The 23,692-nt window shown below is 44.4% G+C and overlaps 1 protein-coding gene across 1 annotated transcript in view; it reads left to right on the forward strand.

Annotated features, from left to right (window-relative positions):
* Positions 1 to 23,692, forward strand: part of PDE3B (phosphodiesterase 3B) — a 569,033-nt gene that overhangs the window by 391,541 nt on the left and 153,800 nt on the right. The window contains exon 3 of the mRNA XM_030201042.1: positions 15,552 to 15,794. Coding sequence (XP_030056902.1) covers positions 15,552 to 15,794 — 243 coding nt within the window. The remainder of the gene's footprint in view (positions 1 to 15,551; positions 15,795 to 23,692) is intronic.

Below are 23,692 nucleotides of genomic sequence, written 5' to 3' on the forward strand. Positions count from 1 at the left end.
TTCTTCCACTCTGCATTTGTTCTCCTGTCTGCCAGTCCATGCCATCTACTTTCACTATTACACTCCCTTAGGATCCTGTGTACTTGTCCCAAGCTCTTTTGAATTCAGTTACTGTTTTCCTCTCTACCACTTTCACCAGGAGCCGATTCCACAAGTTTACTACCTTTTCCATGAAGAAGTATTTCCTCAGGCTATTTCTGAGTCTATCTCTTTTCACCTTCATCCTATACCTCCTTGTTCCAGAGCTTCCTTTCAATTGAAAAATACTCGTCTCCTGTGCATTTATGCCGCATAGCTGTTTAAATGTGTCTCTCATATCTTCCCTCTCCTGCCTTTCTTCCAAAGTACAGATATCGAGATCTTTAAGTCTGTCTCCATATGCTTTATGACAAAGACCTCTGACTGTTTTAGTAGCCACCCTCTGGACCGACACAATCCTGTTTATCTTTTTGAAAGGGCGGTCTCCAGAATTGTACACATTATTCTAAACTAGTAAAAAAGGCCCGTTTCTGAGACAAATGAAACGGGCGCTAGCAAGGTTTTCCTCAGAGTGTGTGTGTTGGAGAGAGTGTGTGCGAGAGTGACTGTGTGAGAGAGAGAGACAGAGTGAATGTGCGAGTGTGTGTGTGTGTGACATAGAGTGAGACTGTGTGAGAGTGTGTATGTGAGAATGAGAGTGTGTCCTTCCCTACACCCCTTCCCGTGCACTCCACTCCATGGATAAATCCTTCTTATCTGTTCCCTTCTCCACTACTGCCAACTCCAGACTTCGCGCCTTCTGTCTCGCTGCACCCTACGCCTGGAATAAACTTCCTGAGCCCCTACGTCTTGCCCCATCCTTGGCCACCTTTAAATCTAGACTGAAAGCCCACCTCTTTAACATTGCTTTTGACTCGTAACCACTTGTAACCACTCGCCTCCACCTACCCTCCTCTCTTCCTTCCCGTTCACATTAATTGATTTGATTTGCTTACTTTATTTATTTTTTGTCTATTAGATTGTAAGCTCTTTGAGCAGGGACTGTCTTTTTTCTATGTTTGTGCAGCGCTGCGTATGCCTTGTAGCGCTATAGAAATGCTAAATAGTAGTAGTAGTAGTAGTGTGTGTGTGAGAAAGAATGAGTGTGCGCCGCAGGGGCCCCCCCCTCTGTCTCCCGCCCTCCTTCCCCCTCTCCCGTCTTCCCTCCCTCCTTCCTTCCCCTCCCCCCTCCCAGCTTCAGGGTCATGGCCCCCCTCCCTCCGCCTTTCAGGGTCGTGGCCCCCCTCCCTCCCACGTTCATGGTCCCTCCCTCCTACTCCCACGTTCAGGCTGGTTGGCTCCCTCCCACCCTCCCACGTTCAGTTTGCCTGCCTGCCTGGCTCCCTCCCTCCCAAGTTCAGGCTGTCTCCCTCCCTCCCTCCCACGTTCAGGCTGCTTTCCTCCCTCACTTCCTCCCAGTTTCAGTGAAACGTTCCTGTTCGCCATGCACTCTTACCCGGGTTCTTCTATTGTTCGCGAAGCTCTGTTTTTCTTTGAAGCTGCGCCTCTGCCCCTGTGCCCGTACCCGTGTTGTTGTATTGGTCGCGATGCTCTGTTTTTCTGTGTAGCTCCGCCTCCACTCCTGTGCCTTGTCCCTTTCGCCACTCCTCGCACCTCCAGCGTTGTAATGAAGCTTTCAGTGAGTGTCAGTGCTCCGCCCTCGACGTCATCACGTTGTGACGCGAGGGCGGGGCAGACACTCATGGGGAAAAAGTGATCTACACAACTACATCTTCCTGTTTCAGGCGTCCTTCTGGCTTCATTAGAACGTTGGAGGTACGTTTTATATAGAGAGATGAGGTCTCACCAGAGTCTTATACAGGGGCATCATCACCTCCTTTTTCCTAGTGGCCATTCCTCTCCCTATGCAGCCAAGCATCTTTCTAGCTTTTGCTGTCACCTTTTCTACCTGTTCGGCCACCTTAAGATCATCATATGCGATGGTCCTCAAGTCCCACTTGTCTTTCGTACACAAAAGTTCTTCACCCCCTAAACTGTATACCGTTCTCTTGGGTCTTTGTAGCCCAAATTCATGACTCCGCATTTCTTAGCATTAAATCTTAGCTGCCAAATTCCAGACTATTCCTCTAGGTTTGCTAAGTCCTTCTTCATGTTATCTATACCATCAGGGGTGTCTACCTTATTATATAAGTTTGACCTATATATTCAACTTACACAAATACGTTGGCAAGAAAAGCACAAAGATTTCTGGATATCTTTATATGGTGTCTAGCCCACTGAATGTTGATTGCCTTAAGTCTAAAACACTGGGAAATTTCAACTTTCAAGTGAATAAATGCCTCTTTAAATCACCCTATGGAATTTGTTAGGCCAAGGCTTTCCCAATCTGTCCTGAGAACTCCACAGCCAATTGAGTTTTCAGAATATCTATAAGTTTTATCTTTAGATAAATTTACTTAAACTGCAGACTTAGTATCTTCAAACTTATCTCACACAGATTTATTGTGATATTCTGAAAATGTATCTGGCTGTGAGGTTTCTGAGATGGGATTGTGAAGGCCTGAATTAGACAAAAACAGTGCTTTTAAATTAATATCAGTTTTTAAAATAGAAAAAGTCACTGGTGGATGTTTCTAAAGATCTGTTATGGGATTTGTGCTCAGGGTTGGTACAAGGGCATTAGGTGTCACGATTGTGGTCATGACCCCTCTCAGGCTCACCTTATTTCCGGCGGTCAGCTTCTGAGCTGGCTTCTGTCTGTTCTTCCTGAGTTAGTTCTGTCTCTGTGTGCTGGCTGCTTCCAGCATGGCTCTGATTACTCCACTATACTGCACCTGTGTGTGTGTTAAGCCTCTCTGTGCTTCAGTATGCTTTCTGCCTGTGTTTTGGTTTGTGTTCCTCTTGCCCTCTGGTGGCTGCATTGGATTGTCTGTGTGCTGTTTCCCATTCCAGACTTCAGTCCAGTCCGAATCTTCCAGCCTGCCAGACTTGCTTGTCTTGTTTGAGCCTGCACTGCACCCGTAACTGCCTGGTGATTGCTGCATCTGAATCTCAGCTGCTGCTGGGCTTATTAGCCATTTGGAAACTCTCTGCTTTGTACATAAGTACATAAGTACATAAGTAGTGCCATACTGGGAAAGACCAAAGGTCCATCTAGCCCAGCATCCTGTCACCGACAGTGGCCAATCCAGGTCAAGGGCACCTGGCACGCTCCCCAAACGTAAAAACATTCCAGACAAGTTATACCTAAAAATGAGGAATTTTTCCAGTCCATTTAATAGCGGTCTATGGACTTGTCCTTTAGGAATCTATCTAACCCCTTTTTAAACTCCGTCAAGCTAACCGCCCGTACCACGTTCTCCGGCAATGAATTCCAGAGTCTAATTACACGTTGGGTGAAGAAAAATTTTCTCCGATTCGTTTTAAATTTACCACACTGTAGCTTCAACTCATGCCCTCTAGTCCTAGTATTTTTGGATAGCGTGAACAGTCGCTTCACATCCACCCGATCCATTCCACTCATTATTTTATACACTTCTATCATATCTCCCCTCAGCCGTCTCTTCTCCAAGCTGAAAAGCCCTAGCCTTCTCAGCCTCTCTTCATAGGAAAGTCGTCCCATCCCCACTATCATTTTCGTCGCCCTTCGCTGTACCTTTTCCAATTCTACTATATCTTTTTTGAGATACGGAGACCAGTACTGAACACAATACTCCAGGTGCGGTCGCACCATGGAGCGATACAACGGCATTATAACATCCGCACACCTGGACTCCATACCCTTCTTAATAACACCCAACATTCTATTCGCTTTCCTAGCCGCAGCAGCACACTGAGCAGAAGGTTTCAGCGTATCATCGACGACGACACCCAGATCCCTTTCTTGATCCGTAACTCCTAACGCGGAACCTTGCAAGACGTAGCTATAATTCGGGTTCCTCTTACCCACATGCATCACTTTGCACTTGTCAACATTGAACTTCATCTGCCACTTGCACGCCCATTCTCCCAGTCTCGCAAGGTCCTCCTGTAATCGTTCACATTCCTCCTGCGACTTGACGACCCTGAATAATTTTGTGTCATCGGCGAATTTAATTACCTCACTAGTTATTCCCATCTCTAGGTCATTTATAAATACATTAAAAAGCAACGGACCCAGGACATTGCCTTTGCATCGTCTAATGTCCCTGGTATGTTGGGGTGCGCTGTGCACTTCTGCCTAGTCCAGTTCTAGTCTGAGTTTCTTGCTTGTATTCTAGTTAGCTTGTGTGTAGCTTAATTCTAGTTAGTCTGTGTGTAGCTAGTTTTGGTTCTATTGCTTATTTCCTAGTCTTGCCTCTGGTCTGTATTCCTGGTTTGGGTTTCTTTCTTAGTGGCTGCTTGGCAGCTTTCAGTATTGCTCTGCTCCCTGCCTGTATTTCTCAGGTACTGGAGCTCCAGCCATAGCCCTGCTCTCTGCCTGTATTTCTCAGCTACTGGAGCTCCAGCCATAGCCCTGCTCCTTGCCTGTATTTCTCAGCTACTGGAGCCTCTACTACTATTAAACATTTCTATAGCGCTACTAGACTTACGCAGCGCTGTACAAATTAACATGAAAAAGACAGTCTCTGCTCAACAGAGCTTACAATCTAAATTGGACAGACGAACAGACAGCTAGGGGTGGGGAAATTGCAGTGGTAGGGGTGATAAGTGAGGGTGTTGAGTAAGAGAGTCATGGTTAGGAGTCGAAAGCAGTAGCAAAGAGGTGGGCTTTAAGCCTAGACTTGAAGACAACCAGAGACTGAGCCCTGCTCTCTGCCTGTATTTCTCAGCTACTGGAGCTCCAGCCATAGCCCTGCTCCCTGCCTATATTTCTAGCTGCTGGAGCTTCAGCCGTAGCCCTGCTCCCTGCCTGTATTTCTAGCTGCTGGAGCTTCAGCCATAGTCCTGTCCTCTGCCTGTATTTCTCAGCTACTGGAGCTCCAACCATAGCCCTGCTCCCTGCCTGTATTTTTAGCTGCTGGAGTTTCAGCCATAGTCCTGTCCTCTGCCTGTATTTCTCAGCTACTGGAGCTCCAGCCATAGCCCGGCTCCCTGCCTGTATTTCTAGCTACTGGAGCTTCAGCCATAGTCCTGGTCTCTGCCTGTACTTCTCTGCTACTGGAGCTCCAGCCATAGCCCTGCACCCCTGTCTTGATTCCAACCCTGTCTGCTTCTACCTAGTGTGGTATTTGTTTGAGGGTCCTAGTCTAGTATTCTGGCTAGCCTCCCTTGGGTATTCTAGATCCCGTGGGTTTCCTGTTGGTATCCAGTTCCTGCCCTGTCCTGAAAGTCCTGCCGGCCGCCAGCACCTGGGGGCTCAACTCCCGGGGAACGGCGGTCAAGCGCAGGTGAAGTCTAGCTGTTTCTGCTCTGACTGTTCTAGCTTGTTTGCCTCTGCTGCGACTCCAGTCCGGGGTTCCAGTCCTGTTTTGCCTTGTCTCTGGTTTGGAGGTGATTTTGCCAGCCAGTTCCGCTGCACAGCAGAGGTCCAAGGGCTCACAACCTAGTGCTTCCGGGAGCAGCCTTGAATCATCAGCCTTGACCTCCTTTCCCCTCTCAATGACATTTGAGGCCCCTAAATGCCTTCTACCTCTCTGAAAGTTTGATAAACTCAGCAAAACTACCCCTCTCAGAACAACCAGTAAAAACACATAATTGGACATCATACATATTAAATGTAGCTTTGTAGTATTCATATACACCCTGATAATGAAGTTAGTTTCCATAAACCTTTTATCAGGATAAATGGGCTATTTGAGACTTGTTAATCCTTCTTGTACTTTAAAGCAATGTTTCCCAAGTTGGTCCTGGTGTACCCCCTTGCCAGTCAGGTTTTCAGGATATCCGTAATGAATATACATGAAAAGATTTGCATACAATGGAGCAAATCAATCTCGTGCATATCCATGACCTGGAGGAAAAAGGTATCACACCATACACGAGAAACCACAACTTACAGCACAAGAGGCCAAATAGACCCAGAAGCATTCTGGCTACAGATATACAAACAGGAGTGGAAACTACAAACAGACTCCATTCATTTCCTCCATGATTGGGATGTCAGCTGCAAACACGTACTAGATGAAATGGCACCCTTAAGATTAAGAGTAACAAGAAGACACAATTTAGATCCCTTGGTTTAATAATGAACTAAAAAAACTCAAAACACAAACTAGGAAATTGGAACGAGCATGGAGAAAACTAAAGGATGAGATCTCACTCAACGCTTGGAAACTAGCACATAAGAAATATAAATATGCAATAAGACAATCCAAAATAGGCCCAGGATACAATGATTCGAAGAAACTATTTCAACTTGTGAATAAGCTATTAGGTACCACTCCAATTATCGCCAACAATTCAGACACCCCATCTGCAGACAGTCTCGCTAAATACTTCTGTGATAAAATAATAAAATTACGCAATACACTTCCCCAACATAGCAATGACATAGAAAATTTCATCAATGAAATGGACTCTAACTCTGGCTCATGCCCAACTGACCGTAGCTGGACCAAATTTTCTCCTCTCACCACCTACTCAGTAACTCTAGCTCTTCTCAAATTCTCCAACAAACATTGCAAATTGGACACTTGCCCCAGCTACCTTCTCAAATCTGCTCCCAATCAATTCTTAAATGACCTCTCATCGTACTTAAACTGCATTCTTCAACAAGGTCATTTTCCTGAAGAATATGGCAATATCTTACTCACCCCTAAACCGAAGGATGCAAAGAAAAAAAACAAATGACATCACAAACTATCGACCAGTTGCATCTCTCCCACTTGTAGTTAAATTGATGGAGAGTTTAGTGACCAAACAACTTGGACAAATTCTCTTTATTACATGAATCTCAATCTGGTTTCCACCCTTCCCACAGTACCGAAACTGTGCTGGTCTCCCTACTGGCCAAATTCAATAATGAAATAGCCTTAGGAAATAGCATACTCCTACTTCAATTCGACATGTTGAGTGCATTCGATATGGTCAACCACAGCATACTTCTTCGACTTTTAGATCATTTTGGAATTGGTGGAAATGTACTTGACTGGTTTAAAGGCTTTCTGACCACCAGGTCATACCAAGTTAAATCTAATACAAATATATAATCATCATGGAAATCAGACTGTGGAGTTCCCCAAGGTTCACCTCTATCACCAATACTCTTCAACATTTTAATGATCCCATTGGCCAAGTCCCTATCGAATAATGGTCTCCATCCATTCATCTATGCTGATGATGTTAGAATCTATATCCCTTTTAAACATGATTTAACAGAAATCTTCAACGATATAAAAAATGGATTGAACATCATGCACTCTTGGGCCAACTCATTTCAATTGAAGCTGAACACCGATAAAATGCATTGCCTTATCCTCTCATCCCAGTACAACAATTATAAACCCACAACCTTATTCACTCCAGAGCATTCCCTTCCCATCTCTGATAGTCTCAAAATACTAGGTGTCATTATTGATAGAAATCTTACACTTGAGTCCCAAGTCAACTCCACCGTAAAGAAAATGTTTCATTCAATGTGGAAATTCAAGCGTTTAAAACCTTTCTTCCCAAGAGATGTTTTCCGCAATCTAATTCAATCAGTGGTATTAAGCCACGTTGATTACTGTAATGGAATCTATGCAGGATATAAGGAACAACTCACAAGGAAACTTCAAACGGCACAAAGCACAGCAGCCAGATTGATTTTTGGTAAGACACGATTCCAAAGTGCCACACCACTCCGTGAACAATTGCACTGGCTTCCTATCAAAGAACGCATCTCTTTCAAAATCTGCCATCTTAATCCATAAGATTATCAGAAGACGTCCTCCCATCATCAGCCACCACCGAAGGGCACATTCACGAACACCAGGCTCATCTGTGAGTCGGAAAGCGGCGAGTCTCTGCGGGAATCCTGTCTGTAAGGTGAGCAAACGAGCGGACGATTTACAGGGTGAGTGGGCGGACGAAGGAGTGAGGCGGAAGACGATCCTCCCAGCGAGCACACGTTTAGACGGCTCCATCCAGCCCAAAGAAGTGCATGCGACTGGGGAGTGAGAGCGCTGGACGCAGCACCGTCAACCTTGCGAACATCGCCAAGAGCCAAACTAGCCCCACGGAATATGGGAGATGCTAGCTGGACGAAGGCAAGGCAGAGAGAGAGAGAGCAACGCTGTGAGAAGTGCTGCATATGCGACTGCGGAATAAGAACGCCGAACGAAGGGCTGGACAGGGCTCACCATTCCTCCCCAATGATCTGCAAACCCTAACGCCAGCTTGGAGCTGGCTTAGGGTTTGCCACTGCCAGCGACCCAAATTTTGGCGCGCTGGCTGCTGATCATTGGCAATGAATGCGCTGAGCCCTGTTTAGCATGCATTAGCATATTACTTGCGCAAAGAGCCCTCGAGCGCGTTGTTTCACGCGCTCGAGGGCTGTAATCATGGGGCGGTAGCAAACACCAGTGCTAGTATGGCGCTAACAGCCTCTAGCGCTGGCATTTGCTTTTGATCATGAGGGTATGGATTTGGGAGGATAGAATGGAGAAAAAGGTATGGAATTGAAAAGGGAGAACTCAGAATTGGGGAGGTAGAAGACACCAGGTGGGTAAGAAGAGAAGGGAGAGGAATTGGAGCCCCAAGAATACTTTCTTTATTACAGGTCCTGGTGGCTCCAAATTCAAACCAAGGAGCAGAGCAGATAGCTTTGAAGCACCAAAGGCAGCTACAAACTGAAGACTCAAAGTGGCAGCTTCCTGGCACATGTTGCAGCTTCAGTTGTTTTGCTGCTGTTGACAGTGGCGTAGCCAGAAGTCAATTTTTGGGTGGGCCAACAGGTTGGATGGGTGGGCACTAGACAGTGGTGTGCTGGTAAATGTTTAACAACAGGCTCTCTCCCCGGTCCACCTCTGCGCCCGTCCACCTCCCCTCAAAATTGCAGAGCTGGCTATAGCCGGGGAGAGAGCCTGGGGTGGGGGGGGGGGGGGGGGGGGGCAATGCATTACTGTCTCCAGGGAAAAAAAATTAAATGATCCCAGGTTCCAATTTAATTCATGTTTAATGTGGGATAAAATGCCATAAATAAGTAAATAAATATAAACTTTTAATGTTGAGCACCTGATTCTCAAAGTGGACATATTCCAAACACTATAATGAAAATAAAATGATTTTTTTCTACCTTTGTTGTCTGGTGACTGTTTTTCTGATCATGCTGGCCCAGTATCCGATTCTGCTGCTATCTGTCCTCTTAACTCCGTTTTCAGGGCTTCCTTTCCATTTATTTCTTTACTTTCCTCCTTTCTTCTTCATTTCTTGCTCTATATTCATAAGTAAAAGCTGGGTCCTCTGCAGACTTGACTGTCTAGTGGATCCAGCTTCTGCCTATTTTCTTCATCCATGTGCAGTTTTTCTCCTCTCTTCCTTTTCCCTCATCTCATCTCCTTCCTCATTCTTCCATCCCCTCCATCCATGTCCAGCATTTCTTCTCTCTCCCTTCCCTCTCTTCCATCCATGTCCAGCAACCCTCCTCTCCCCTTCTTCCACCATATCCAGCAACCCTCCTCTCCCCTTCCCTCCATCCAGCAACCCTCCTCTCCCCTGCCCTCTCCTCTCCCCTTCTTCCACCATGTCCAGCAACCCTCCTCTCCCCTTCCCTCCATCCAGCAACCCTCCTCTCCTCTTCTTCCACCATGTGCAGCAACCCTCCTCTCCCCTTCTTCCACCATGTCCAGCAACCCTCCTCTCCCCTTCCCTCCATCTAGCAACCCTCCTCTCCCCTTTTTCCACCATATCCAGCAACCCTCCTCTCCCCTTCCCTTCATCCAGCAACCCTCCTCTCCCCTGCCCTCTCCTCTTCTTCCACCATGTCCAGCAACCCTCCTCTCCCCTTCCCTCCATCCAGCAACCCTCCTCTCCCCTTCTTCCACCATGTCCAGCAACCCTCCTCTCCCCTTCCCTCCATCTAGCAACCCTCCTATCCCCTTTTTCCACCATATCCAGCAACCCTCCTCTCCCCTTCCCTCCATCCAGCAACCCTCCTCTCCCCTGCCCTCTCCTCTCCCCTTCTTCCACCATGTCCAGCAACCCTCCTCTCCCCTTCCCTCCATCCAGCAACCCTCCTCTCTCCTGCCCTCTCCTCTCCCCTTCTTCCACCATGTCCAGCAACCCTCCTCTCCCCTTCTTCCACCATGTCCAGCAACCCTCCTCTCCCCTTCTTCCACCATATCCAGCAACCCTCCTCTCCCCTTCTTCCACCATGTCCAGCAACCCTCCTCTCCCCTGCCCTCTCCTCTCCCCTTCTTCCACCATGTCCAGCAACCCTCCTCTCCCCTTCCCTCCATCCAGCAACCCTCCTCTCTCCTGCCCTCTCCTCTCCCCTTCTTCCACCATGTCCAGCAACCCTCCTCTCCCCTTCTTCCACCATGTCCAGCAACCCTCCTCTTCCCTCCATCCAGCAACCCTCCTCTCCCCTTCTTCCACCATGTCCAGCAACCCTCCTCTTCCCTCCATCCAGCAACCCTCCTCTCCCCTTCTTCCACCATGTCCAGCAACCCTCCTCTTCCCTCCATCCAGCAACCCTCCTCTCCCCTTCTTCCACCATGTCCAGCAACCCTCCTCTTCCCTCCATCCAGCAACCTTCCTCTCCCCTTCTTCCACCATGTCCAGCAACCCTCCTCTTCCCTCCATCCAGCAACCCTCCTCTCCCCTTCTTCCACCATGTCCAGCAACCCTCCTCTTCCCTCCATCCAGCAACCCTCCTCTCCCCTTCTTCCACCATGTGCAACAACCCTCCTCTCCCGTCTGCCCTGTTTCCTTCCTGCCCCCCCACCGTACCTTTAAATATTATAGTTTTGCTGGAGTCGCGGGCAGCCGGCATTGAAGACATCGGCAGGCTTACGCCGGTTCCAGCAGCCTTCCCTTTCCCTTCCCTCGTTGCAAGTCGGATGATGGCTCCGCCCTCGTAGAAACAGGAAATACGTCAGAAGAGGGCGGAGCCATCATCCGACTTGCAACGAGGGAAGGGAAAGGGAAGGCTGCTGGAACCGGCGTAAGCCTGCCGATGTCTTCAATGCCGGCTGCCCGCGACTCCAGCAAAACTGTAATATTTAAAGGTACGGCGGGCGGCGGCGGGGGGCGGGGCAGTGGCGGGCTGGGGAGGCAGATGCGGAATCGGAGCTCAGCCTGCTCCCTCCGCTCCGCTGCCTCCACTGCTGGGTGGTCCTGAACCAAAACTGGGTGGGCCTGGGCCCACCCAGGCCCACCCGTGGCTACGCCCCTGGCTGTTGAGTCACTTTTTGGCTATGTCAAATGAGCAGCACTAACTACTCCTTTTCTCCCTTACATATAGCTGTGACTGACAGAGTAGGAGAGCAAATCAGCATCACTGACTCCTCCCATGCCAGTGCTGCTGATTGGCTGTTTTGTTCTGTTAGTACAACTGCTTCTCCTCCCATGAATTTGTAGATCCTGTTCCTGATCTTCCTCTTCTGTGGTGTAGCGATGCTAGCTCTATCAAGTGTCACTCTCATGCCATGATTTATCTGTTTTTTGTCTCTTCCTCTTTTTCCCCTTGCACGTTTGCTGCAACTCCATTTTCTGCAGGACTAAAGGTAAAACCTATACAAGTCTGTGCTAATTCTGCATTATGCAGTTGCATAGAATGCTTCCAGAAGTAAAAGGTTCTTAAAACAGCAGAGGACTATGAGGAGTTGCAGAAGAATCTTGTGATTCAAGGAAACTAGGCAGTTGAAATTTTAATGTGGAGAAGTGCTCTTAAGGAAAAATAATCCCAACTACTAGTACAAAATATGGGTTCTGAGTTAGAAGTTACAACTCAAGAGAATGATCTAAACGTTATTGTGGACAGTTGTTGAAATTTTCAGCCCAGTGTTATGCAGCTACCAAAAAAATTAAAACAGAATATTAGGAATTATTCAAAAACAAATGAGGAACAAGACAGAGAATTTTATGCCTCTGTATAGGCCCATGGTTCAATTGCACTTTAAATATTGTGTGCAGTTCTGGTTGTCCCCTTTTAGCTCAGATAGTGGAACTGGAAAAGGTTCAGGAAAGGCATAAAAAATGATAAAGGTGATTAAACCCCTCACTTATGAAAGGGAAGGGGAAATGGGACTTGATATACCGCCTTTCTGAGGTTTTTGCAACTACACTCAAAGCGGTTTACATATATTCAGGTACTTATTTTGTACCAGGGACAATGGAGGGTTAAGTAACTTGCCCAGAGTCACAAGGAGCTGCAGTGGGAATCAAACTCAGTTCCCCAGGATCAAAGTCCGCTACACTAGGTTACGGATCTTCTGCTTAGAAAAGATATGACTAAGAGGTAATATGATAGATGTTTATAAAATCATGAATGGAATGGTTAAATAGGGAAGAGTTGCAACACATAAGGAAACTATGAAACTAATGACAAGCAGATTGAAAACAAATTGTAGAAAGCATGTTTTCATACAGTTCATAATTAAGCTGTGTTATCTGTTAGACATGGTCAAGATGATTTAACATAGCACAATTTAAAAGGGGTTTGTGTAAAGTCTCCAAAAAATTATTAGCCAGGTAGACTTTGGAAAGCCATTCGCCATATCCCTGGAAATGAACTATGGAATATAGATCTGCTTCTGTTATCTGTCAGGTACTTGCAACCTGGACTGGCCACCATCAGAAACACAAAAGTATTGCCATACTGGAGCAAACCGAAGGTCAGTGAAGCCCAGCATCCTGTTTCCAGCAGTGGCCAATCCAGGTTACAAGTACCCGGCAAGATCCCAAAACAGTACAATACAATACATTTTATGCTGCTTATCCTAGAAATAAGCAATGTATTTTCACCAAGTCTATTTTAATAATGGCTTATGGACTTTTCTTTTAGGAAGCTATCCAAACCTTTTTTAAACCCCACTAAGCTAACTGCTTTTACTACATTCTTTGGCAACAAATTCCAGAGTTTAATTACACGTTGAGTGAAGAAATATTTTCTACAATTTATTTACTGCTTTGTAGCTTCATTGTGTACCCCCTAGTCCTAGTATTTTTGGAAAGAGTAAACAAGCAATTCACATCTACCTGTTCCACTCCACTCATTATTTAAAGACCTCTATCATATCTTCCCTTGGTGTAATTCAACATGACTTGTGTATGTCCTTACTCACGATCTGCTAAAAAATACAATTCAAAATGCATTGAAAGTAAGAATTTGCTTCACTGATCTACACAACATAGTTCATTGAGTAGTGCAGCTGAATTTTGAATATTTTGTTGTGGAGAAAAATGGTTTTGCAAGATACTTGAGAGTAGACTGTTATATTCTGTGGGAAGTAATGACACCAGGCGAGCATTTTAGTAACATGCTCAGAAAGTAAGGGATTGATGTTAGGTATCTTGAAAAGGAAGAAACTACTTACTTTAGCAGCAGTGCATATACATGGGTGGGCCGGGGCTCACCCACTTTGTACTCTGGCAGATCAGCAGCAGTACATCCTTACTCTGGTTTATGAAGATCACCAAGCCCTGCCAGCTAAAGACCACCTTCAGTCCTGTGAAGGTACCTAGTGGCCCACAATGCCATGCTGCCAAGTCCTGTAGCAGTGTTCCTGAGCTGGCATGTAGCACACACTCCTCGCTCATGCTCAAAAACTGAGCATGCATGAGGTGCCATTGTCATATGCCAGAACCTTAAACATGCTCAGATTTTTGCATGTGCATAAGAAATGAGCATGTTAGGTGCCGGTTGAACTCAAGAATTCTGCTACCAAGCCAACTGTGGAGCTTGACAGCATGGCATTCTAGGCTGCTGGCACCTTCAGAGGACTGGAGGAGATTTTCAGCTGGTGGGGCATAAGGATCCCCACCAGCTCAAGTATTTATATTGTAAGTCAGGAAGTAGAGACAAAGAGGACATTTTATGCACACCTATTTTTCCCCTAGGCCCATACGAACTTTGCTATCTGGATGTGTTACTGCATACCAGTATTTTGATTGCGCGTAGAGCATCCCCCCCCCCCCCCCCCGAGTTTATAAAGAGAGGGATTTAGTAGGAGTTCTGTTTAGAGCGACAGAAAAAAATAAGGGAAGGGTAAAGTGGGGAAAGTTAAGGAGTTCCATCTTGCTATGATTAGTTTAATGTGAAAATGGGGCATCCAGGCAGAGTTGTTTGACAAGGCTGAGATTTCAGAGTAGATTCTTGATTAAATTTCTGACATGGAGAGGTAGATCTGAGAAACATCAGCATAAGAGGTACTGAACACTGTGTAAGGTTATTAGAGCACCAAGGGAACAAGAATAGAGAGAGAAGAGAGCCAAGGAGTGAGCCATAATGTACTCCATGAAAACCCCCATATATTTCTCTCACCGAGAAGAAATCCCACATCCCACCCCCCTCCACAACGAAGACCACATAAGAGCTTATTCTATAGAGGAACATAGTTGCCTATGTTCCTTCATAGAGTTTTAGCATAATAGCAAAAATACGTGTCTGAAAGGTGTATACACCTATGCCAGCCATATAGCTGCTGTAAGTGTTCATGCCTAAGTGCCAGAGATACCTTTGTAAACATATAGGCCCCGATGATCAAAGGTAAATGTGGGCGCTAGAAGACACTAGTGCCCGCATTTACCTGCACTTCTATGATCATCGGGCAAACAGCGCCCCAGTGTTGCTGTCCCGGGGGGGGGGGGGGGGCTGCACTTTTCTGGGATGATCATTGCTAATTACGCGTTTAAATTTGTATGTTATTAGCGTTGATCTTTGAGGAGTTAGCACCAGAACAGCACGAGGAATTATGTTTAGTGTGCTGTTTCGGAACAGCATGGGGAATTGATCATTGGGGCCATAGTGTTTTGTAAGTGCGAGTACTGCCCTTGCTTCACCCTGACTTGGTTTCTGTGTACATCTACCATATTTTTACACATTTTATCCATTCTTCAATTATTGCATTGGTTGCCTGTGATTTACCAGATTAAATTCAAAGTGTTAATGCTGACAACTAAAGCATTATATCATGATGCAGCATACTACTATTTGTCTACCATTTTGAAGATTTACAAACCACATAGGGCTTTACACTCAGAAGGCATGCACTAGGTTTAAAACCTAGGCCCCAAATTTGCAGCAGTAAATTATCATGTTTAAGTTTGGATAAGAGACACACATACTTCTAGTGTGACTGTTCTTTTTGTCGATCCTTATATATGTTATTTTGTGATTTGTTTTTAATTATGAATGTTACTTTTGTAATCCACTTAGTGTAGGCAGGCTATAATTATGCAAATAAATACACGCTAATATACACATATATTTGCAGAATAGTGGTTAGACAGAATTTTAGTGATTATGCATATATATTCACTTCTGCCTATATATGCCATTATATTCTAATGAAATATGGTTATAATTGGCACATTACTATTAGCATTTTGCCCAGCAAATGCGAACATGTCTTGGTATGTACTGCATAAGCATCCATGCTTTCTTGAATGGTGAGAAGAATCTCATAGTTTAAACTGTTAATCCTGTGTGATTTTATTTTATTTTCTAGAATGCTGGGAGTGGAAATGATCTTTCTGTTATAAATGAAGCTCGCAACTTGGTATCTGATCTCCTCATCGATCCATCTCTTCCCCCACAAGTGGTTTCTTCACTTCGTAGCATTAACAGCTTGATGGGTGCTTTCTCAGGTTCATGTAAACCCAAAGTAAACCCATTTACACCATTTCCAGGCTTTTATCCTTGTGCTGAAATGGAGGACCCAATAGAAAGAGGAGACAGAAAATCACACAAGGTTAGCCAGAATGCTTATAAACATTTACTGCTGTTCTTCAAATGTGCATTTCTATTTAATAAAAAATTACTTAACGCCAAAGAAAACATTTCCTTTATGTAGTGAGGAATCTTCCCCTAGAAAGATGCAGACATGGTTTTCACTTACTAAATTTACTTACTAAAATTTTTTTGAAAAGTATTCCACATGTATTTTTCTTTCCTTTATATGCTAAGGGATCACACAGTACCACATTATTTTTGACAACTTTTAGTGGGCATTTTGAGTTTGTTTGTTTTTTGTTTTTTTTTGCTGTGTTTATAAATAAGCCTGACATCTGTCTTCAAATTGTAATGTATAATTTCTTATCTTGCTAGACCAGTCCACACCTCTGAGTTATGTCTCCTTAACAGCAGATGGAGGCGCACTGTCAAGATTCCAGTGATGACATTGATGTAAGGTGTGGTGTAGCTAGGAACCTGTCAGTATTTCTCTTCCTCCAGCAGATGGTTCAGGTGGACTGGTTCAGTGGGATTTTTTTTTGTTTGTTTGTTTGTTTGTTTTTATTTTCTATAGGCCTGATTCCCCAGACCTCATACTATAGCCTGTGGTACTGTGGTGCACCAGGGAAATACCTTCCAGACTCTTGAGTGATGACTTGTTTCCTGCTTGAGGTTGGAGGGGTTCCCCACTGCACCCCCATAGCCCAGAGCATCACCATACAGGCTGTGTTGCCATGAGGCTTGCTGTAATGGGACCTGGTTAGCTGGAGTACTCCACCCTGCAGGTCTAACTCTAGAGGGTCATGCCACAGCTCATAAGGTCAGAGCTGTGGTGATTTTGGTAGTCCATTTGAGGTTGGCCTCCATAGAAGTGATTTGCAGGGCTGCAACTTGCTCTTTAGTCCATACATTCACTTCTTACTACAGCCTAGAGTAGAATTCCAGATGTGACAGTAAATTTAGCCAGATGGCCCACTAGAATTTATTTTGGGTTAGAATCCAGCTCCAGCCCCTAGGCCCCTTTCTTTCATTTATTTATTTGTTACATTTGTACCCCACATTTTCCCACCTATTTGCAGGCTCAGTGTGGCTTACATAGCGCCGTGAGGCGAAAGCCTCCTCCGGTTAGGAACAAATATAGATGCTATTATAAATGAAATAGATATGTGCAGACACATTAGGGAACATAGAGAGGGAGGTTATGTAAAGTTCATTAAGTTCATAGCAAGCTTGGGTTTATCTGAGTTGTTGGTCTCAGGCAATTAAGTTGGATCATTAGGATATGCTTTTTCGAACAAGTAAGTCTTTAGTGATTTCCGGAAGTTGAGGTGGTCGTACGTAGTTTTCACGGCCTTTGGGAGTGTATTCCAAAGTTGTGTACTTATATATGAGAAGCTGGATCCATGAACTGATTTGTATTTGAGTCCTTTGCAACTAGGGTGGTAGAGACTTAAATAAGAGCATGATGATCTGATTGAGTTTCTGGTTGATAGGTCTATGAGGTCAGACATATATGCTGGGGCATCACCGTATATAATTTTATGGACCAGGGTACAAATTTTAAAAGTAATACGTTCTCTGATTGTTAACCAGTGTAATTTTTTACGAAGGGGTTTGGCCCTATCAAATCGTGGTCTTCCAAATACAAGTCTGGCTGCCGTATTTTGAGCAGTCTGAAGCTTCTTTATAAGATTTTCTTTGCATCCGGTATAAATTCCGTTAGAGTAGTCGGCATGGCTAAGGACCATTGATTTTACCAGATTGCAAAATATTGCCCTCGGGAAGAACGGTTTCACGCTTTTCATTGTCCACATTGAGTGAAACATTTTCTTGATTGTAGAATTAACTTTGCTTTCAAATGTGAGGTTCCTGTCAATAATAACACAGAGTATTTTCAAATTATCTGAAATAGGAATAGTATAGTCTGGGGTGATTTGATTCGAGGGAATATTCGAGTTGTAGCAGGATGAGAGGATGAGGCAGTGAGTTTTTTCTGCATTTAGTTTGAGCTTGAATGCATTTGCCCATGAGTTCATGGTATGCAAGCCGAGGTTAGTTTTGTTGGTGATTTCTGACAAATCATGTTTGAAGGGGATGAATATTGTAACATCATCAGCATAGATGAAGGGGTTGAGGCCCTGGATGGATAAGGTCTTGGCCAGTGGAGTCATCATTAGGTTGAAAAGGGTTGGTGACAATGGCGATCCTTGAGGTACTCCACAATCTGCTCTCCACGGGGATGATAGATTAGAATTTAATTTCACTTGTTAAGATCTGGTGGTTAGGAAACCCTTGATCCAATTGACTACATTACCACCAATCCCGAAGTAATCCAGGAGTCTTAGTAATATGTTATGATCAACCATGTCAAATGCACTAAACATATCGAATTGGAGAAGAAGTACGTTGTTGCCAATTGCTATTTCCTGTCTGAATCTGGCCTGGAGGGTGGTTAACAATGTTTCGATGCTATGGCGGGGGCGAAATCCTGATTGTGATTCATGTAACATAGAGAATTTGTATATGTAATCGGTAAGCTGTTTGGTTACCATACTTTCCATGAACTTTACTACTGGAATAGATGCTACAGGACGGTAGTTGGTGAGATCACTAGTTTGTTTGTTTTTTAATGTTTTTATTGAGTGGAGAAACACAATACCAAGAGAAAAACAAAGGAAATACAGATTGCCAAGAATTGCAGGCAACAAACTTACCATACATAATATATGTACAAACATGCGTCACTCAAGGCCATGAAGCCTGATCCATTAACTTAACATTGCTAGTATATACTATTCACTTCCTCTGTATTTTGTATATGTAGTAGTAAGTCAACATTTTACTTAAGCAGGTTGTTTCTCTTCCTTTTTTTTCCCCATCCTTCCAATTTGTCCACTCCCCTCTACCCACCTCCCCCCCTCCCCTCCCCACCTCTCCTTCGGAACTGGTGTTAAGCCATTGATGGTGTGCTAATTCCCTCCCTCAGTTGTGAGAGCTTGCAGAATGGCCACCTATGTGACCATTGCCTGCCAATTCCTCCACAGGCCTCTGTATGTGGCGTCTTTTTTACTCAGTGTGTTTATTTCCCCCTGTTCCCACTCCGCCATCTGTGTCATGCTGGCCTGCCATTTGGCCAAGGGAGGCGGCGCTTTATCAATCCAGTGATGCAGGATAACTCTCTTTGCTGACACTAAAGCTAAAAGAACAAATTTACATTGTTGATCGGAGAGCACCTGATCAGCATCAGAGCCTAACAGTAATATGCTATAGGACCATTCTAGTTTAACTTGAAGAACTCTTTCCAACTTCCCAATAACTCCCGTCCAAAATTCCCTCAGCACCCAGCATTCTAAAAAGTGATGTATTATTTTGCCTTTGCCCTGTTGGCACTTCTCGCATCCATCTGATTCCCATAGATCCCACAACTTTCCCTTACATCTAGTGACATAGGCAATATGAAGTATTTTAAATTGAATTTCATGTAGCCCCACATTGGGGGTGATCTTAAAGGCCAAGAAGGAACATCTGGGGAGTTCCTGCTCTGATATCTCCTTCCCTATGAGTGAGCTCCATTGTTCGAGCTGTGCAAAGAATGGCAGTGTGCGCCAAGCCAATCCCAATTTATACCAGTAGGACAACCTATTATGATCTGGTGCCAGTTGCATAAAGGTATTATCAAGTTTAGTAAATGTTGGGTATTTGTTACCTGGTCCTTTCAAAGATTGCAAGTAGTGCGCGAGCTGCAAATAAGAAAAGGAGAGCTTCTGTGGCAATTGCCACTTAGATTGACACATTGCAAAGGACGGGAGTCTGCCTCCTCCTACTTCCATCAACTGCCCTACGTACCGACAACCCATTTGTGCCTATGTTTGCAGATGCGATCTCCCTGCCCCGCAAGAAACTTAGGAATATTCCTCACCTCTACAAATGGGGAAATTCCTCCCGCCCCCCCTCCCCCGCCACCATTGCCAAGCTAAGCTCAGCAGGCGCAGTAGCGGGGACAGCTTAACTGGCGGTCCTGAGTTATGAAGGGCCAAAAATAGTGAAAACGGCTCAGCCTCAGTCTCCCACATATCTACAGGAGCGAACACCCTCGACCCCGTATGTAGTTCATGTATCCATCTTAGTGCTGCTGCAGCATTATATAATCTCAAATCCGGTAGCTTACCCCACCCTCTGTCCTGTCTCTTGCCAACTTATATAGCCAATATGCGCCCTCTGGTTACCCCAAATAAAGGAAGAAATTACTCCCCTAAATGCTTTTTCGTCCCTACCTGTTACCCATATAGGCATCATATGAAGCAGATATAAAACCTTGGGGAATAATACCATCTTCACCAGGGCCACTCTGCCCAAAAAGGAGATGGGATACTCCTTCCATCTACCACAAAGGCCTCGGATGGCCTCCAGCTTCTCGTTGACATTCTTTTTGTACATTACAGTGAAATCCAGGTGCAAGTACACGCCCAGATACTTCAATGTACCTTTTGACCAAGACAAGGGGAAATTCGGAAGCTGCCTGCAAACACAAGTCGGAAGACAGCGCCAATGCCTCTCTGACTTCTCAAAATTAATCTTGAGTCCCGAAAAAGACCCAAATTGCTGAATTAAATCAATAATTAGGGGGATTCCCCTGGATGCGCAACCCAGGAAAATTAACATGTCATCTGCAAATAGGTTGACCTTGTACTCCTGCCTTCTCACTTGTGTCCCCTGAAGCTCTGCCAGCTGACGTATTTTGCAGGCCAGTGGTTCAATGGCTAAAACGAAGAGCAGAGGTGACAAAGAGCAACCCTATCTCGTTCCCCTTTCTAATGCGAATGCATTGGACAGTGTTCCATTTATCAAAATCTGGGCTGTAGGTTTATTGTACAGAGCACGCACCCCTGACAAAAGCTCCCCATATAAACCAAATTGCGGTAAGATCCAAAACAGATGGTCTCAAAGTATTTTGTCAAAGGCTTTTTCCGCGTCTAAGCTAGCAATAATCGCATCCCCCGGCTTTCCCCCCTTGGCTTTCATAGTGCTCAGAGCCTTCAAAATATTTGTAGAGGCATATCTGCCTGGAACAAAGCCAGTCTGATCACCAGGAACCAACGAGGGAAGAACTCGCCCCAACCTAGTGGCCAATATGCTAGCAAACATCTTGATGTCTTGGTTTAATAGGGAAATCAGTCTGTACGAGCCCAATTGCTCCTTGTTTCTTCCTGGCTTTGGCAGCACTACTATGGTAGCATGAGTCAAATGGCCCACTGCCTGACCCGGGGAGAGCAACGCCTGCCCCAGCTCACTAAATGGATCTATCATGTGTGCCCCCAGAAGCTTGTAAAACTCGGGCCCCAGCCCATCCGGTCCAGGCGCCTTCGCTAGTTTAAGTCTTTTGAGGGCAGCCTGTATTTCCTCCCCTGAATAGGCGCATTTAACACCTCCAGCTGTGCTGGGGCCAGTGTCGGGACTTGGAGTCCTTGAAAGAAATTGGTACGCTTCTCCACATCGCAATGCCCTGCGTCATATAGCGTTTGATAGAAATCCACGAACGCTGCCTGAATTTCTGATTCCATCTCACACATCTTTCCTGATCTCATTTTGTTGCGGAAAATCACCTGTTTCACCGGCCTGTTACGTACTAATCTCGCTAACAGTCTCCCCGCCTTATTTCCCCATCTATGGAGTCTGTGTTTGTACAATTGGATATCCCTCAGAGCTCTCTGATTTAAAATGTCATTAACTCTGTCCATAGGTGGTCGGTGGCCCAACTGTTTGGGGAGGCTAAAGGGGGCGGGATTAGGGGTGGGGCCAGGGGTGGAGCTTACATCCATAATTGACAACACAGAAAAAAAATAAGTAAAAATAAAATAGTTACAGTTAATACCTTTTATTACATTTAGATATTAGATATGTATCATATGTCAAAGAATAAAGTGGTTGTTCAAAGCATATACTAACCACAATCGCAACCTTTTTTTTTTTACTTCCACTACTCTAGGCTATTACGATAGTGTACAGTGTGGATTGGATGATATTTTAGATAAAATGAAGCAAATGTAGTGTAATGTAGGCATTGATTAGTAAAAAGAAAACAAAAAAAGGCAATAGTCTACTTGCTATATAAAAATCTATTATAAGAAGTAGACCGATACACACATATAAAACCAAAAAAATTATTTATTCAAATGTCGGGTACTGTTTTTATCTTGGTTTGAATAAATAATTTCTTTGTTTTTATATATATGTATTGGCAATAATTAGTAATACCGCAATCTTGCTACTCATTATAATTCTAAATGGCATAAGAGGAGAACTTGTTTATCTAAAACTCTATAAACTTATACAAAAGGTAATTTGTTTTGTAACAGGTTCTTGTGTCTTGCAAGGCGCAACTGTTAAAGACGCTTGCTCACTTTGCATATATAAATATTTAAATTTAATACTTAAAGCCATAAATCAAAACATTGTATACTGCCAGTATCTGAAAATTTGTTACTATAATATTTCAAAAGCTACCACTGAACAAAGATTAATTTATTTTCTACACAGTAAAACTTGTAGGCGAACCCTTTTACATGCAGCGTGATTCACTAAAACTCGTTTGTGAAGTACTGGGAGCAGAAAATGGAAATTCACCTCATCAGCTTTCCAGAAAGCATTTTCTTCTTGTTTGAATCTTTTTAACTGATTCCTAAATTGTGGAACAATAAAATCCTGCCAGAAAACATTTTCTTTTAAATACACATGTAAATAAAAATTTAAAAATCTTTTCTGGCAGGATTTTATTGTTCCACAATTTAGGAATCAGTTAAAAAGATTCAAACAAGAAGAAAATGCTTTCTGGAAAGCTGATGAGGTGAATTTCCATTCTCTGCTCCCAGTACTTCACAAACGAGTTTTAGTGAATCACTGTCACCTACAAGTTTTACTGTGTAGAAGATAAATTAACAAAATAAAGGAAAGGAATGCCATAACAAAATAGGCTTCCTTACCCTTTGCCCCCTCTCCCCCTTCCACACACCAAGCAAGCAAACTACACCGATGCTTCCCAATCATTTCATAAGTCATGATTTTTATGGAGAGCTTCAACAAAATAGCGAATCACATTTATCAATGTCATAATTATTACCGTCTCACAGTCAGTGCTCGGTACTTGTTACAGATAGGAATTCACAAGGAAACAAAACTATTTGAGTCTCTCCCCTGTCTCTCTCTCTCTCTCTCTCTCTGCTTGTATTTCCTCTTCCCTCTACCGGAACTTCAGTGGCTGCTGCAGGCACGTCTTCTGACTCTGCTGCTCTTAGTCGCTGGGAGAGGAAATGACGTTCAGGAGAGGGAGAGGCTGGCAAAGTCAGCAGATGCGTGAATGCAGGATGCGAGTGTGACCCCGCGGCTCTCTTTTACTATTATTCGTCAGTTGTACTTCTAATCCGGCAGCAGTGGCAGTCAGAGTTAGCAATGGGAGGAAGGTAGAAGTCGTCATGGTTGGGGCAGAATCAGATACTGGGCCAGCATGATCAGAAAAACAAATTCACCAGACAAAGGTAGAAAAAAAATCATTTTATTTTCATTATAGTGTTTGGAATAGGTCCACTTTGAGAATCAGGTGCTCATCATTAAAAGTTTATATTTATTTATTTTAATATTTATGGCATTTTATCCCACATTAAACATGAATTAGATTGGAACCTGGGATCATTTAATTTTTTTTTCCTGTAGTAATGCATTGCCCCCCCCCCCCCAGGCTCTCTCCCCGGCTATAGCCAGCTCTGCAATTTGGGGGGTGCGCAGAGGTGGACCGGGGAGAGAGCCTGTTGTTAAACATTTACCAGCACACCACTGGGTATAACCAGCAGAAGAAAGGAGATGTTGATTAAGGCTGTACTGAAAATTTGCATTGAATTTGATTCGGCCCTGAATAGTGCCCTG

Source organism: Microcaecilia unicolor, chromosome 4, assembly GCF_901765095.1.
Source record: "Microcaecilia unicolor chromosome 4, aMicUni1.1, whole genome shotgun sequence".
NCBI classification, from domain to species: domain Eukaryota; kingdom Metazoa; phylum Chordata; class Amphibia; order Gymnophiona; family Siphonopidae; genus Microcaecilia; species Microcaecilia unicolor.